Source organism: Schistocerca cancellata, chromosome 1, assembly GCF_023864275.1.
Source record: "Schistocerca cancellata isolate TAMUIC-IGC-003103 chromosome 1, iqSchCanc2.1, whole genome shotgun sequence".
Classification (NCBI taxonomy): Eukaryota; Metazoa; Arthropoda; class Insecta; order Orthoptera; family Acrididae; genus Schistocerca; species Schistocerca cancellata.
The window spans coordinates 1,177,225,269-1,177,243,055 of NC_064626.1; the positions used below are offsets into that span (position 1 = coordinate 1,177,225,269).

A 17,787-nucleotide genomic window follows, 5' to 3' on the forward strand; every position below is an offset into this window, starting at 1 on the left:
ATATAGCACTTGGGTATACGTAATTACGCTCTAAGACGTTCCTGAAGATGAATCACTGTCCTAGCAAACTTCAGTCTGTCAGTCTGAGATACCAGCACACTGATGTGAAAAGAGGGACGAAGAGAAAACTGATGAATTGCAGCCAGATGTTTACTTCTGAATCGTCCTAAAGCTGCTCAGATATTCAGTTTTAGAAACTATGGAAGCACTGCTGAATAATTATATGTAAGCATTAATTGATCAAGATTAATATAAAATACAATTAAATGCAGTTAACACTATTGCAGAAAATTATTTTGAGTTGTGGTACTTAAACTCAGTATCCAATGTGTCAAAAATAGAAAATTTTGGAACAATCGTCTATTTCAAATGGTCAGAAAATATTCCAATAAAAATAAGTAGTACTGATGAAAACTGAATCTTTAAAGTTCAGAGATTGTCTATGAGCAAACTATTGCGCAAATGAGAACAAAATGTAGACACATACAAAGATAGTGCCAAACCACAACTTTTTTCTGACGGAAGTTTGACTGCAATCTAAATATTTTACTTTCATTAGCATTCAGAAAATATCATATTTTTATGTCAGCTACGAAAAGCGAAAACAGAGCATTGACTGTGAAAAGTGCAGTTCAGCTATGAATCGTCGTTTACTTCTGGCGACGTGGAAGTTGTGGTCAGTCCATACTATTTATATTCTGTTCCTAATAGACATACTGAAGCTTTCTGTCCGTGTTATATGCTCAAATTGCTACAGACCACAATGACTGTCCTTCTGAGTTGAAAGATGCCTTAAGAAAGCGCTGAATTAAAACAACCTCTTAATTTAAAAACAATATCTGGCTCTCGTAACTGACCACATCGGTTTTAGATCAAAAGGTTACCTCGAACAAACGGTGACGAAATAAATTCCACAGAAAAGAAAAACTCGTAGGAAAATGACATGATCTGTAACTACTTAAAATTATTTATTACTTCTGTTATTGTGGTCTTCAGTCCAAAGACTGGTTTGATGCAGCTCTCAATGCTACTCTATCCAATGGAAGCCTTTCATCTCCGAATAACTATTGCAACCAACATCCTTCTGAATTAGTTTACTGTATTCAATCGTTGGTCACCGTCTACTATTTTTATCCCCCACACTTCACTCCAATTCTAAACTGGCGAGACCTTCACCTCTCAGAACGTGTTCTTTTAGGCAAGTTGTGCCACAAATTTATTGGCACTCCTATTGTTCATTACCTCCTCGTTAGTTGTGTGATCTACACATCTAATCTTCAGCTTTCTTCTGTTGCACCATATTTCAAAAGCTTCTATTGTCTTCCCGTCTAAACTATGTATCGTCTATGTTTCACCTCCATACATCGCTACACTCCAGATAAAAACCTTGAGTCTATTCTCGCTATTCTCGATGTTAACAAATTTCTGTTCTTCAGAAACGTTTTTCTTGCCATTACCGGTCTAATTCGTCTACTACTTTAAGTGTCTCATTTCTTAATCTAATTTTCTCAGCATCACCTGATTTAATTCGACTACATTCCATTATCCAGATCTTGCTTTTGTTGATGTTGATCTCATATTCTCCTTTCAAGGCCCTGTCTATTCCGCTGAGCTGCTCTTCCAAGTCTTTCACTATCTCTGACAGAATTACAATGTCATAGGCAAACCTTAAAGTTTTTCCTTTTTCTCTCTGAACTTTAATTCCTACTCCAAATTTTTCTTTGATTTCCTTTATTACACAATCCTTCCTAATTTGAAGGTTATATCAGTGCTATTATAAATGCTATTATACTTACAGTGCTATTATAGTTCCACACCTGTTATGTATCCTTTGTGTAACTCAATATTAGAAACTATTTTTAGTTTCAGGAATGTCTGTCGCTGCATAGAATTCGGTATAACTCTTAAACATCTATCTACCTGTCCATTATCAGAATATAACTGTTGATAATTCTGCATAATTTGAAGTTATGTCTAGAGTATTTAATGGCACATTGTTTCGTACTTCATTAATAATCGTATACTTCCACATTTTTCCATCCACTTATTGCAGCACAATAATTCAACATAATAACAGCTTCAGAATCAAAACCATATGTGTGTCAGAATAGTAGTTATAGGATGTCACGTGCATGAGTCAGAAAGAATGTCACAATGAAACTCCCTAAGTCAATCAGTCCAGATACCCGAAAATCTGTGAACACATCCGAACAGTCATTGTGCAACCACAGTGTGCGATTACGTCTGACTGCTTTATTTGACTCTACTTGTATGAAATTTTCAACCCATTGTAGCAAGACTTGCAATCAAAATATGGAAGAACTCGGAGAAATATCAAATATTACCCTTTATTGAACCCCACTATGTCACCTATTTTGGATTATTTTCGGAACGCAAGGTACAGTAATCACAAAGATATTTTATTGCGCGTCTATTTTAACGACTCTCCTACGGCAATGAGGTATATTGTAACCTGCCTTTAGTATTTATCGAACAAATACTAAGCTTCTTTCTTTCAAGAACTTTTGCTTAACATCTTGTGAGGTGATTGCACCGAGAAATTTAAATTAAGCCAGAGTCTGATCACTTACCTTTGGATGTGCTCTCCTGGGGAAGGCAACCTTCGGGTCAATCTGAAAGCAAAGAAAAGGGAGATGTTAACTGACTTCTCTAGATATCATTTGGCATTAATATAATTGTTAAGAAGTACACTTCAAAAACATTGAATTTGAACCAGGTCACTGTTGAAAGTTACGTCATCCACTCGTTGTTGTAGGCAGATATTTAAATCGAGTCACATACATTAGGTCAAGGGCATTGTCGCAGTGGTAATAGCAGTTTCCACCAGATCACCGAATTTAAGCGCTGTTGGGCTTGGCTTGCAGTTGGATGGGTCACCACCCAGGGCTATCGAGTGCTGTTGCAAGTGGGGTGCACTCAGGCGTTGTGAGACCAATTGGCGAGCTGTTTGATTGAGAAAATAGCGATATCGGTTACGAAAACGAGGAGAAAACTGACAACGGTCGGGACAGCAGTGTGCTGAGCACATGCCCCTCCGGTGACGCCTTAGGGCTGAGGACGAAACTGTGGTCGGTCGGTAGCGCTGGGCCTTCGCAGCCTCTTCAGACAGTGTTTCTTATCTTTTTTAGTATTTGCCAGTGTGCTACGGTAATTCAAAAGTTATGTGTGACGAACCGTGATGGAAACAAAAGGCTATGGAAACTAAAAGAATGATACGAGTCTCAAAGCGCTTATTCGAAACGTTGTCGGTAATCAGAAACTGTCCGACACACCGTCACGTCTGCTGGAGGAGCACGGTGGGTTAAGGTTCCAGAGTTGCTTATTCATGTTCTGAAAACAATATTTAATTGTTCATATGTTTCAATTGTTGCTTTAAAATTATTTAAGATATCTGAATTACGTTTTTGTAGCTCCCTGTATTTAAAAACGCACTGTAATGTTAAAAAACAGAACGTTTGTACGCAACTGGTTTTAATTCATGTCAGTGTTGCACTGAGTTAGAAGAAACTTCGATTTTGAAGTATAAGCAGCCATTTTGAGTATAAAATTACTTTTGGTTTCCATATGTTTTCTGAAACAGTCATTTATATCTTACTTAAATTTCAATTTTGTTCTACAACAAAGTACATGGCTTGGTGCACAATCTTATTATGCAATGTCTTACAATCACTTCCTTAGTCAGCAAACACTTCACACATTTGTTTAAAAACAATTAAAGGAAATTTCAGGGCAACAACTTGTAACATCATTCTCGATTGTGAGTAAATGGTACAGTGTAATTAAGTGTATGTACCTATGAAGTGTTTATTCTGTATGAGTTAAGTTCTTCGAAGTGTTGGAAGGAAATGGAAATTTATGATGTATAATTTGTTTAACTTAACAGTGTGTTTAAACAATGGAAATTTTATTAAATACGTCTGTTTGTTAAAAGAAAATTGTATGTAAATAATTGGATCATACTTAGGGAAATTATATGATGTAACTTAAAAGATGTAGGGAACCTCCTCCATTACAGAAGGGGCTTGGCGCGCATGAAAAGGTGGAAGTGGTGGTCTGTCTGGGCGGCAAAAGAGAGAGCACATTAGGCAGTGAGTGGCCAGCAGTCGCATAGTCAGCACCGCAGGTATCAACTAAGGCGTTCTGCAACCAAATCTATAATGGAATGGCCTCGGATGCCGGCCGCGGTGGTCTAGCGGTTCTAGGCGCTCAGTACGGAGCCGCACGACTGCTACCGTCGCAGGTTCGAGTCCTGCCTCGGGCACGGATGTGTGTGATGTCCTTAGGTTAGTTAGGTTTAAGTAGTTCTAAGTTCTAGGGGACTGATGACCATAGATGTTAAGTCCCATAGTGCTCAGAGCCATTTGAACTATTTTTTTTGGCCTCGTATGTGGTTCTGGCTGTTAAGAGGGTGCTCTCGTATTTGGAAAAGCTCTAAAGATGATGAATACACCGCCAAGAAGAATTGAAAGAGCCAGAAGGAGACCTGATAGCCACCACGTGCTTGCCACCAATATTGCACAACTGCTTCAACAACTTTGGAAAACAGATATGTATATCAGTATAAACCAGTGTGCTTGTATGTTGTTTTCCAATAATAATGAGTGTTGCAAAATATGTGTTTAAACTTTGAACTTCCCGCTTCATGATACCAAGTAGGGTCCTATCCCAATAGTGCTAAAAACCGAATATTCCTAATTATGAAGAGATGCTAATTTGTTTCCATTTAAATGTGCCTAAGTTCAGTTTTAAAGAATATAGAAGTTGCTAGTTAAATCATTTGTTTCACAGATAAAAGGAGAGGCACATAATATTTAACTGATGAAAAGTTTTAATTTGCTATGAACTGCTTTAATTTGAAAGTGCCAAAGTTTTAGTACTAATGAACATAAATGTGGTTAGTTGGAATCGCTTGCTTCACAAGTGGTGTTATGAGACACTTAAATTTGGTCCTGTTTGAAACTTAACTTGAACTTGAATTTATTTCCAAAGCTTAATAAGTATATTGGTAGCGTAAATTGTTTTAAATCATTGAGGGCTAAATAATCTTAAGTTGAGCTGTAGTTCAGCATTTATGTGATGCAAATTGTTTCTGAAATGTTAGCATAGTTATTTATAAGTAAAGGGACACTTTAAGGGCCCCCATTTTAATCTTTACTAGCAGGGGAACTCTATTTGAATCCGGGTTTTGCAAATGTATCTGAAACATTGCCACTGTGGTATGAATATGAAATGTGTTATTTCAGTGTCATATTATTGAATTTGTGATGTGTATATGTACCTTAGTTAAACTTGAACTCTTGTCAGGTACTACTTAGATCATGTTATCTTTGGGAACAAATTTTTTCCCTGAATTAGACAGAGGTTGATGTGATGATTGTAGTTAACAGGGGAAAAGTTTATTTTACATTCCTGTGATTGCTAAGCTGTGCTGTTGATAACTACTGCTACCCACTGTGTAGTTCGTCTGGTCGTTATAGGTGTTCTTTGCACTTTACTAAGAAAGAATTAATGAAAGTTCCTTTTGCAAAAGTATATATAAATCAATTGAGAATAAAGTTTGCACATTATTATGCCTAATTAGGCTGGCGACCGTTTTTTGTTTCATTTATATAAATTTTCTCTACTTTCATTATTTTGTCAAATATAGTCTTTCTGCTTACTACTAATTACCATCCTTAAGAAAATCACGTTCGATTCCTTCTGTCCTTTAGGTTAGTGCATGGTCAAAATTTTCAAAATTCCTTCCAGAGGGAAATGCGTGCTGCGTGTTAAGGTCATATTTGGCACATTTGATATTCTGCGGTTGCGTTATAAACTGAGAAAAGAAAATTCGTAATTAATTTGTGAAAGAAAAGCATTTTTTTTGTTTTCAATTGTTGAGATACTTGCAATTAGCAGTTCTCTAAACTCTCATATTTACAATTTGAATAAAACCAGAAAGATTAAATTTCTCTTTAGAGCTGTCATTTTACACTTCTATCATGGGTGTATTATACTGTACAGGCATCAGTTTCATAGACGTGCAGACAACAGAAAGTGAATTATGTATATAGGGGAATATGAATCACTAAGACACACGGTCAAACACACAAATTTGAAGCAAACTTGAAAAAACGGCAGTGGGCATATTATTGTCCGAAGTGCAAAAAGACTGAGAACCCCTGTGATAGGTGAATCCTGAATATGGTGACCGAGGTGTATCGCCTTATAAGAATTAAATTTTCATTGTCAAATCACATTTCATACAAAATGAAATGAAAATCATTTTTAATATTATTTCACAACAGAATGCCGATATTTTCTGCACACATTCTCTTGAGGAAATACAATGCATCTCCCATCACCGAATATGGCTAACGATCTGAGGTATAGAATTTATAAAGGGTAGGCGAAATAAAACTGGCCTGGAAAATATTGCAGGCATCTTAATCAATCCAACTTACATCATCTGCTGCAGGTGCAGATGATGTAAGTTGTGATTCCTATCTTAAGGTACATGAAATATTTTATGAAGCAATTTTACGTTGCCTGCCCCTGGCGCTCTACAGTGACAAATATTCTTTGAATATCAGCACGATTTAGGATGAGAAATGTCTAACTCATGACATAGAGGAATTCCCTAGTTGGAATCATCAAACATCACACAAGCAGCGATATTTTTGCTTTATTCATTCAGGAGATCTAATAGATTTAGGAGATCTATTTAGCGAATCCCAGATTTATGCTATGTTTCCTGATTCACGTGAATCGTGTGATACTGTTCGGAGCCGGCGCTTAATGAGACAAATTCGTTATTTTTAAACACCAGCACAATTTTGGAATTAGATTTGAGATTGCTTAGCAATCATTATTGAGTACAGCACTCATAATGGGCTGCTTTGGTCAGAAGCAAAATTAGCACCCACTTTGCCTAGTGGAAGTCAGATAAGACCGTTACTACTGACTTTATATATTAATGATCTGACATATAACGTCATTGTTCTCTAAGGTATCTAGCAGATAGGGAGAGTGACGAAGTAGTTGTTGTCGCGTATGTAGCAGTATTTGTTTCGATGTATATTTGGTGGAATAGTCTTGTACATTTAGCAATGGGGAAAACAGCTTTCTTCTTCTTCTTTTTCTTCTTCTATTTTTCTCACAGCCTTAAAACCTTCTCTGGGTCTCTTCAATAAATTCACTTCATTCTGTCCTCTTCAGTGCGATACTTGGCCATCCTCTAAAGGCTGTTCCAGCCTGCGTGTCCCCTGGCAGGAGCATGCGCAGAACGCGTGCAACAGTGACGCCTGGCGGGTAGCCTACACACTCTGCGCCTGCCCACAAGTAAGCTGATAGGAGCCTACTGCGCGGCAGTATGTTTGCTCCCTATGCGACAGCGTTGAAACAGCCTGCGTCTAAGACTTTTGCACATCCTTAATCCACGGCTTTCTTGATTTTATTCTCTGTCTTGTTCCAACTAGCCTGCATTTGTGAACTTTTTTTGCCGTTCGACCAGTATCTAACCTAAGGACGCTAGGCAATGCTCTGACTTTTTATCAATCTTACAATATATGTTGCTGGTATAACGTACTCAGACTCCATTTTTGTTCTTTATGTCAATATACGGTTACTGTTCTGAGGTGATTCCCAGTATCCTAAGCTACTGCTGATGTGTAGTCGTTAATATCTACATTTCACGTCCATATGTTGTGACTAGTCTGAATAAGACCTTGAACATTTACATTTCAATCTGTGTGTACCCTAGAGACCAGCAACATCTTAAGCGTGTGGAAGCAACTATTACCACTTAAAATGCACAGTTTTAATTCTGTTGCCATGGGATTTGTCCTGTTAATAATAGACTTTGTAAGTAGGCTGTTTATATTTTCTTATTGGCAACGTTACGTAGCGCTCTGTATGAAAATCACTGGCTGTGCTGTGTGCAGCCTGTGGCTAGTTTGCATTGTTGTCTGCCATTGTAGTGTTGGGCAGCGGCAGCTGGATGTGAACAGCGCGTAGCGTTGCGCAGTTGGAGGTGAGCCGCCAGCAGTGGTGGATATGGGGAGAGAGATGGCGGAGTTTTGTAATTTGTCATGAACTGCTATATATATATTATGACTATTAAGGTAAATGAAATTACGAATGCATTGTTATTGCGAACAGACGACACAGTGTAATTGTGTGTGTACATTCTAGCTTGTTAGTTCCACGATTACGTAACGACTATCAGGCTTACATACTTAGAACATTTACCAGTACTGCTAATGAGATTTTAATGCAACATTTTGGTTTACTTGAAAATACATTCTGAATTAAAGTACTTTCTGGGAGATACCAGATGACACAGTGGTTAGTTAATGTGACAGCTACACGATTTTATCACGACGCTACTAATGAGTGACAATTTACAATGTTGCTTTTGCGGTGTATCTGTTTTATATCTGCACAGTTTTTCTCAATTATTCTGGAAAGTAAAACATGTTTTAGTAGTAACTTTTGTGGTATAGCTACAATGAGACAGCCTTTTCCGTAGCACAACAATACGTTACAGCACAGTACTTTCTTCATCACGGCAATAAGCGTAATAACTAAGATATCTATACGCAAAGCATTTCACTTTTGTTTATCGTGAGGTTAGTACATTGGCTTCTGCAGAACTTAGCTTTCGGAGGACGATAACTACGACACTTCCACAGAGATTATCTTACAACAAGACGAATGGTTTAGCGCTACAGGACACGTATTTGAGTGATTAATTTTGTACTTAAAACATTTATTTTCAAAGATATTTGAAGTACAATGATACAAAGGTTTTCCGTGATACATTTCATTCCATTGCTGTAATCTGTAACACCTGGGGGTATAATTACAATAAACCTCAGGGGGGTACACGCCTACTTTGTGTACCATGTGTTTGGCAAGCACAAGGAGTCCTAGCTAAAATGGTATTTGCTTATACAACTTTACACATCGGTACCATATTTCTCTAACACATAATTACATAGCTATCTGATCATTTAACTGAGAGAGACAAACTTTTTATTACGTCAGTGACACATGTTTACGCAATTACAGAGTTGGATTACTTCACACTTACGAAATTGTATTTTGTCTGTACTGTGTGAACTGTTCATATTTTTTCGGACCCATTGTGATACTATGAGAGCTTTGAATGATGTATTTGGTATGGGATCATGATTTTTAAAGAACGTTTGAGGTAGATGACACTTTTGACATGGGCAGAGAATTTTCTTTAGGTTTTGAAATTATTGCAGAAAGCTACGACGTTTTTGAGATTTGACTGAGGTGTTATGATGTTATTTTTACGACAACGATGTGTATTATGCTGTTGAGGTATGTTTATGATCAATAAGCCGATGTTATATGAGGAATTTGATTATGCTACATATTTATTAAGATGAGATATTGAAGAAGTGTCGACGAATAAGGTAAGGAGTAATGAATAGTGGTTAGGGACTCTGACTTGTGAAAAAGGATGTTGGAAACCAAGAATCGTACTTTAAGAGTTATGAAATGTGTATGTAAATGCGTGAATGTATTACAATGCCGACGAAAGTTTTTTGGACATTGTTATATCAATAGCATTTTGTTTCTACAGATTTGTAACGCAAATTCTTGACCTGTGAAATATTTTTATATGAGACTGTCACTGTAGCGGAAACTGCTGTAGTAAATATTTCCGTAAGAAAGTTAAGTGACCACCTGCACGTAATGCGTCATGGGCACCCAGCTGAGAGGTAGTCGTCTGACAAAAGAAAGCCATTAGGTGGAGAAAAAAAGAGGCCATTAACCTCGCTGTTGACATTCCTTTGTAGAAAGCATCGCAAAAACGACATGGTCGAACTTGAAAACATATGATTACACTGTGGAGCTCTTAATTTATGATATTTACTGAAATTCCTAATGAAATGACGAGAAATATTTTTATGTCTATACACCTGATTAATACTACTGTCTCTCTAGTTGAGAGATTTTTCTACTAACTTATGAAATGCCTCATGACTACTGAATGATGTTCTTATGCTTTACTTTGTACATATTTGCTCATTTTCTTTAATATCTAGTTTCTAGCTGCACTGCAGCATTGGTTAAAATAAAATTTAATATATGTACTAATATAGTTATTTTATGCCTACAGATCCAGTCAATAAGAAATTTATGATTTATTTCCAAGAAAACGAGGGCACATAAATAGACATTTCCCTTCACAGGAATTGCATAAATAATTTCTTTACGATTTGGTAACTTATCTGCTAGTGTAAGTTCTCGTGATGCACCACTCTAGTGTTAAGATGTGACATACCAGCGCACACTCCGCTGCAGAGTGAAAATCTCATTCTGTGACATAGGTATTAGACATGGCCATTTTAGTGTAATATTTTTTCTGCTTGAGCTATTTCATGTTTAGATATAAGTTTTGTTATTTGGTGCTGCTGTTTGCCAGGCATAATGTTACAGAATTTGACTTTGTATTACGCTGTTAAGCCAGTTTTACTACGGATTTAGTTTTCTTGTTTGCTGCACAGTGCCTTATATTAATTGTAATATTGCAATTGCTTTGCCAATTTGAATTTTTTTGTTATTGATGTTTGTGTTAATTGTTTTGTGCTGCTGCATTGCCTCGTCCCTTAGTTTAGCATCTGAGCTCAGTAGATTTAAGTTAGCTTAAGAGAGGGTAGACTATATAAGAGAATGAGTTGCGATGAATTGGAAGAAATCCATTGAGAAGTTATACGAAAAAAAGTACAGAAAACAGGTTTAGGTAGGATTTTCTTGGAAATAAATGATGAGGTAAGGAATGTGTGAACATATAAATACAGAAAGCATGCTTAGATAGAATTTTTTTGGTGGAAACAAAGGTTGAAATAAGACGAAAGATGTACAGAATGAAGTTTTGGGTTGGACTGCAGTACCAAATGTTACACTGAAAACAAACCCTGTCCTTTCCTTTTGTGTTATCCCACTATGTGTTTGTGTACCCTTGTGTAGTTGTTTTCTTCCTGTCTCTGTGTAGTTTCATAGAATTTTTTCTTCTTCTAATACTAAGCTATATTCACTATGATGAGGAATACTTTTATCCTCAAATATAATTGGCATTAATAATATGTTATTTACCTTGTAAAGATGCTTAGACATTATTTCTTCTGTTTTGTTTTAATGCTCATTTGTAAAGTTGATGTTTCAAAAGTTATTCTGATCGTTTATGTATTTATGTCATAATTCCTGCAACACTGATGTATATGTTTATTTCTATTCTGTTGTAAATTCTATACTACAAATGTTATCTGTATTGTTATGTTCTTTAATGATGTATTTTGTACCTTTGTAATTGTAATCTCATGTTATAAAATGGTAATTGACACCAGTTCATCATATTAGTAACTTGTAAGTTACATTTCACTGCACACGTTTCCGTTGGTCATAGTAGATGGACAATATGTGAGAAGTAGGGACTGTTAGTGTTTGCACGTGTGTTGATAATTCAGCAAGGGACTGGATAACAGCATTGCTGGTTCTAAGGACAATTCCAAAAAATTTGTGATTGCACAAGTGGTGGTTATGGACTTGCTATATTATCTGCAAGACTCTTCAATGGTGATTGTGCACCTGCACAGTCACAACAGATGGCTGCTGGCCGTCTCTACAAGGACTGCAGTGGGTCTGCATCTTTGATGGCCCACCAATACCATTATTTCTACAAGGACTGCAGTGGGTCTGCGCCTCTGGTGGCCCACCAATACCATATTCTCTACCAGGACTACAGTGGGTCTGCTCTGTGACGACCTACCTAACAATCTTCTTCAAAACGTCGAATGACTCTGCTGTGGGTTTGCTCTGTTGTGGCCCATTACCTGTCAGCATGTCAAGAGTCAGCACTGTCTTTCAGTTGGAAGGACAACACTACCTCTTCAAGACTGCATGGAAATCCACTACTTCCGTGTGCATTGTCTTTTACTGCTCAGACTTAGAAAAAAAAAACACTGAAATTTTACTGTGATGAACAATCTGGACTGTCTTTATGGACTGTGAGAAAATTTTAGCTTTTGACCAACATTGTATAAATAAGTGTGTGCATTTGATATCTTTGTTATTGTAATTATGAAAAATTTTTTCAAATCATTATTGGCCACTGCCCAAAACGATTTGTAAAATTTTTTTGTGGGGAGCATGGGGGCTATGTAAGTAGGCTGTTTATATTTTCTTATTGGCAACGTTACGTAGCGCTCTGTATGAAAATCTCTGGCTGTGCTGTGTGCAGCCTGTGGCTAGTTTGCATTGTTGTCTGCCATTGTAGTGTTGGGCAGCGGCAGCTGGATGTGAACAGCGCGTAGCGTTGCGCAGTTGGAGGTGAGCCGCCAGCAGTGGTGGATGTGGGGAGAGAGATGGCGGAGTTTTGTAATTTGTCATGAACTGCTATATATATATTATGACTATTAAGGTAAATACATTGTTTGTTCTCTATTAATATCTTTCATTTGTTAACTATCCCTATCAGTAGTTAGTGCCTTCTGTAGTTTGAATCTTTTATTTAGCTGGCAATAGTGGCGCTCGCTGTATTGCAGTAGTTCGAGTAATGAAGATTTTTGTGAGGTAAGTTATTTGTGAAAGGTATAATTTAATGTTAGTCAGGGCCATTCTTTTGTAGGGATTTTTGAAAGTCAGATTGCGTTGCGCTAAATAATATTGTGTGTCAGGTTAAGCACAGTCGTGTATAAATTGTTATAAGGGGACGTTTCATAACTTAAGATATCGTAGAAGCCAGTTGTTGATAATTTACTCAGGTTTTATTTTCCTTCCTGATCCACAATGCAATTAATCTTCATTTCGTTGATGAGAAAGCCTCAGTGTCGTCTGACTGCATTCAGTCATTCACTGTTCTCTATGTGAACCACCTCTTCTACTAATAACTGTACGTGACTGGCATATGTACATACCTGCGCATACTTCGTGGATTTAGACTCAAGAGATCATAGGATGAGTCCTGGGACGTATAATTTACACACGGTTGCTTACAAATATTCGTTGGAGTAACTTTTAAATATCTTTTGTTGTCGTGAGACAATTACTGGGTAAACAGATGGTTTACAGTATTTTCAAAGAAGAAATCAGTGATTCATCAGTGCTTTTTAATTCAGTTACTGAACGATTCCTACGGGTCTCATTACTTAATGAAAGAAGCTTACAAGAAGTTTCAACAAACCACAATAGCAGACGCTAGAAGGAAAACATTATCTCACGTGGAAAGCGTTACTCCCTGAATTTATAAAACACACTTTGCAACTCGAATTAAGAAACATATTTCAAAATAAGTTTCCACTTTGCCGTAGAGTTGCACTGATATGGAAATTTCTGGCACGTTAAAACTGTCTGTCTAACTGGGACTCGAACAACGGAACTTCGTTTCCGAGGTTACGTGATCTATCAATAACCTGTCCAAGCACGACATTCGATCTGCCCTCATTGCTTCACTTCCGCAAATATGTCTTCGCAAGTATGTCTTCTCCTACCTTCCAAACTTCGCCGATGTTCTCATGTGTACATCTACAACTACATTTATACTCCGCAAGCCACCCAACGGTGTGTGGCGGAGGGCACTTTACGTGCCACTGCCATTATCTCCGTTTCCTGTTCCAGTCGCGTATGGTTCGCGGGAAGACCGACTGCCGGAAAGCCTCCGTGCGAGCTCTTATCTCTCCAATTTTACATTCGTGATCTCCTCGGGAGGTATAAGTAGGGGGAAGCAATATATTCGATACCTCGTCCAGAAACGCACCCTCTCGAAACCTGGCCAGCAAGCTACACCGCGATGCAGAGCGCCTCTCTTGCAGAGTCTGCCACTTGAGTTTGCTAAACATCTCGGTGACGCTATCACGCTTACCAAATAACCCTGTGACGATACGCGCCGCTCTTCTTTGGATCTTCTCTACCTCCTCTGTCAACCCGACCTGGTACGGATCCCACACTGATCAGCAATACTGAAGCGCAGGTCGAACGAGTGTTTTGTAAGCCACCTACTTTGTTGCTGGACTACATTTTCTAAGAACCCTCCCAATGAATCTCAACCTGGCACCCGCCTTACCAAAAATAAGTTTTACATGATCATTGTGGTACTATATCTCCTGGAAGAAAGTATACGTAGGAGAAATGTGTTAGGCACAGCCTAACGTATTGTTTCCAGATCGAATTTACACTATGAAGCGAAGTGTGAACTACGATGAAATTACTTTGATGATTAGAACTCTGCACCATCCCGCATCATGAATCGATTTTAGATATGCCAGGAAGATTCAAGGAACGTTTTGCTCCCTCTGATTACCAAGAGGTTAGAATTAGAGAAATTCAGACTGCAATCCTCTCATTGTCTACGAGTGATACATGAAAGAAAGGGACTGCTTCTGGTACACACTTAAGCTTCCGCCAGACACTGGTGGCTTGCGCAGTAGAGTTGTAGATGCAGGTAACACCCGCCGTAGTTGTGAGCCACATATCAGGACCGCTGAGAACTGTAATGTGAAGATGAAAGAACAGGAACAGAGTACGGCTTTCGCGTGATAATTGCGGTGCCACGTAGCGCGCCGTTACTGCGCCGCGGGTAATGCCTGTGGCAGCCAGAGAAAACCGGCAAGGCGGTTCGCTAGTCTACTGCAGCCGGGCTTAGGTATATACGATGCGCCAGAGCCTGTATTAATTCCCGCGTGCAATTAACATTTCATTAATATTAAAGCGCGGCGGCAGCAGAGCTCATTACGGTCTAACTGCGGTCTGCAACAAACTGTCTGCTTCTGGCGCGGCGCCGCGGTGCTAAGCCACCGAGTCAGTCGGAAACTCGTGGCAGGTATTTCTGTCCAGGGACGCAGCCCTGGCGTCGTATCCGACAACTCATGCTAATACGCTGTCGTCCCGAACCCGCCTGCACGTACGAGCTCTGCACAGCCGACACGACCCCGGGAAGTGAAATTATGAAGCAAGTGCTGCGCTCCGATAAGACGAATTTTCTCAGAAGCGTACAGACTCAGCTGTAAGAACCGGCACGGGAATGTACAAGCTGCGACTGCGCCTATTTCAGTTCTTTAGTGCAGTTACTCAGGGAGGCCCCTGTGGGGTGTAATGACACTACTGGCCATTAAAATTGCTACACCACGAAGGTGACGTGCTACAGACGCGAAATTTAACCGACAGGATGAAGATGCTGTGATACACAAATTATTAGCTTATCAGAGCATTCACACAAGGTTGGCGCCGGTGGCGACACCTACAACGAGCTGACATGAATAAAGTTTCCAACCGATTTCTCATACACTAACAGCAGTTGACCGGCGTTGTCTGGTGAAACGTTGTTGTGATGCATCGTGTAAGGAGGAGAAATGCGTACCATCACGTTTCCAGCTTTGATAAAGGTCGAATTGCCGCCTATCGCGATTGCGGTTTATCGTATCGCGACATTGCTCCTCGCGTTGGTCGAGATCCAATGACTGTTAGCAGAATATGGAATCGGTGGCTTCAGTAGGGTAATACGGAACGCCGTGCTGCATGCCAACGGCCTAGTATCACCAGCAGTCGAGATGACAGGCATCTTATCCGCATGGCTGTAACGGATCGTGCAGCCACGTCTCGATCCCTAAGTCAACAGATGGGGACGTTTGCAAGACAACAACCATCTGCACGAACAGTTCGACGACGTTTGCAGCAGCATGGACTATCAGCTCGGAGACCATGGCTGCGGTTACCCTTGACGCTCTATCACAGACAGGAGCGCTTGCGATGGTGTACTGAACGACGAACCTGGGTGTAAGAATGGCAAAACATCATTTTTCGGATAAATCCAGGTTCTGTTTACAGCATCATGATGGTCGCATCCGTGTTTGGCGACATCGCGGTGAACGCACATTGGAAGCGTGTATTCGTCATCGCCATACTGGCGTATCACCCGGCGTGATGGTATGGGGTGCCACTGGTTACACCTCTCGGTCACCTCTTGTTCGCATTGACGGCACTTTGAACAGTGGAAGTTACATTTCAGATGTGTTGCAACCCGTGGCTCTACCCTTCACTCGATCCCTTCGAAACCCTACATTTCAGCAGGATAATGCACGACCGCATGTTGCAGGTCCTGTACGGGCCTTTCTGGATACAGAATATGTTCGACTGCTGCCCTGGCCAGCACTTTCTCCAGATCTCTCACCAATTCAAAACGTCTGGTCAATGGTGGCCGAGCAACTGGCTCGTCACAATACGCCAGTCACTACTATTGCTGAACTGTGGTATCGTGTTGAAGATGCATGGGCCGCTGTACCTGTGCGTGCCATCCAAGCTCTGTTTGACTCAATGCCCAGGCGTATTAAGGCCGTTATTACGTGGTGGTTACTCTGGGTACTGATTTCTCAGGATCTATGCACCCAAATTGCGTGAAAATGTAATCACATGTCAGTTCTAGTATAATATATTTGTCCAATGAATACCCGTTTATCATCTGCATTTCTTCTTGGTGTAGCAATTTTAATGGGCAGTAGTGTATGAAGCTTGTGCTGCGCTCCGATACGATGAATTTTCTCAGAAGCGTACAGACTCATCCGTAAGGACCGGCACGGTACTGTACATGCTGCCACTGCGCCTAGTTCAGCTCTTTAGTGTACCGGGTGGTTATAATTAAAGTACAGTTACTCAGGGAGGTCCATTGTGGGCTGTAATGGCATGAATGAAAAGTATAACACTTTTGCTAATAAAGTGCTTACCTTATTTGAACACTATTTTCCTCCAAAACTAACCAAGGTTAGAGCAAAGTCTACAAAGAAGCCATGGATTACTCAAGGAATAGGGGTATCTTGTAAAACAAAAAGAAAACTATATCTGTCAATCCGAAACAGTTCCGATGTTGATGCTACAGCACATTACAAGAAATACTGCAAAATTTTAAAGACTGTAACACGGACATCGAAGCAAATAAAGACAATATGGGATATAGTGAAGGAGGAGACTGGTAGAACCAGGCAAGAAGAGGGAAATATAGCATTATGAGTAAATGATACATTGCTGACAAATGTGTGTAATGTTGCAGAAATTTTAATAAACATTTCATAGCTGTTACTGAAAAGATGGGGTTGTCAGGTTCTGCAGATGCTGCTATGGAATACCTCAGACCAGACACTTCAAGTAACTTCCATAATATGAATTTGACCCTCACTACTCCAACAGAAATAGTGTCCATCATAACATCTTTAAAATTAAAAACATCTAGCGGGTATGATGAAATATCAACAAAGTTAATTAAAGAATGTGATTCTGCCTTAAGTAAGATATTAAGCTATCTGCGTAACGAGTCGTTTATCAGTGGGATATTTCCTGAATGGTTGAAATATGCTGAAGTTAAGTCACTATTTAAGAAGGGAGATAAAGAAATAGCATCAAATTTCCATCCAATTTCATCTTTGCCAGCATTCTCAAAAATTTTAGAAAAAGTAATGTACAGTCGGGTTTATAACCATATTATCTCAAACAACATACAATCAAAGTCGCAGTTCGGATTTCCAAAGGGTTCTGATATTGAGAAAGCTATCTACACATACAGTGAAAATGTGCTTAATTCATTAGACGAAAAATTGCAGGCAAGTTGTATATTTTGTGATCTGTCAAAGGCATTTGACTGTGTAAATCACAATATCATTTTAAGGAAATTAGAATATTATGGTCAGGAAATGCTACAAAATGCTTCAAATCTTATATCTCTGGCAGGAAACAAAAGGTGTTATTAGGAAAGATGCATTAAGCTAT

At 39.1% G+C, this 17,787-nt stretch overlaps 1 protein-coding gene across 1 annotated transcript in view; it reads right to left on the bottom strand.

The window, feature by feature from the left end:
- Positions 1-17,787, bottom strand: part of LOC126094195 (RNA-binding protein Musashi homolog Rbp6) — a 1,305,639-nt gene that overhangs the window by 922,965 nt on the left and 364,887 nt on the right. The window contains exon 3 of the mRNA XM_049908777.1: positions 2,592-2,633. Coding sequence (XP_049764734.1) covers positions 2,592-2,633 — 42 coding nt within the window. The remainder of the gene's footprint in view (positions 1-2,591; positions 2,634-17,787) is intronic.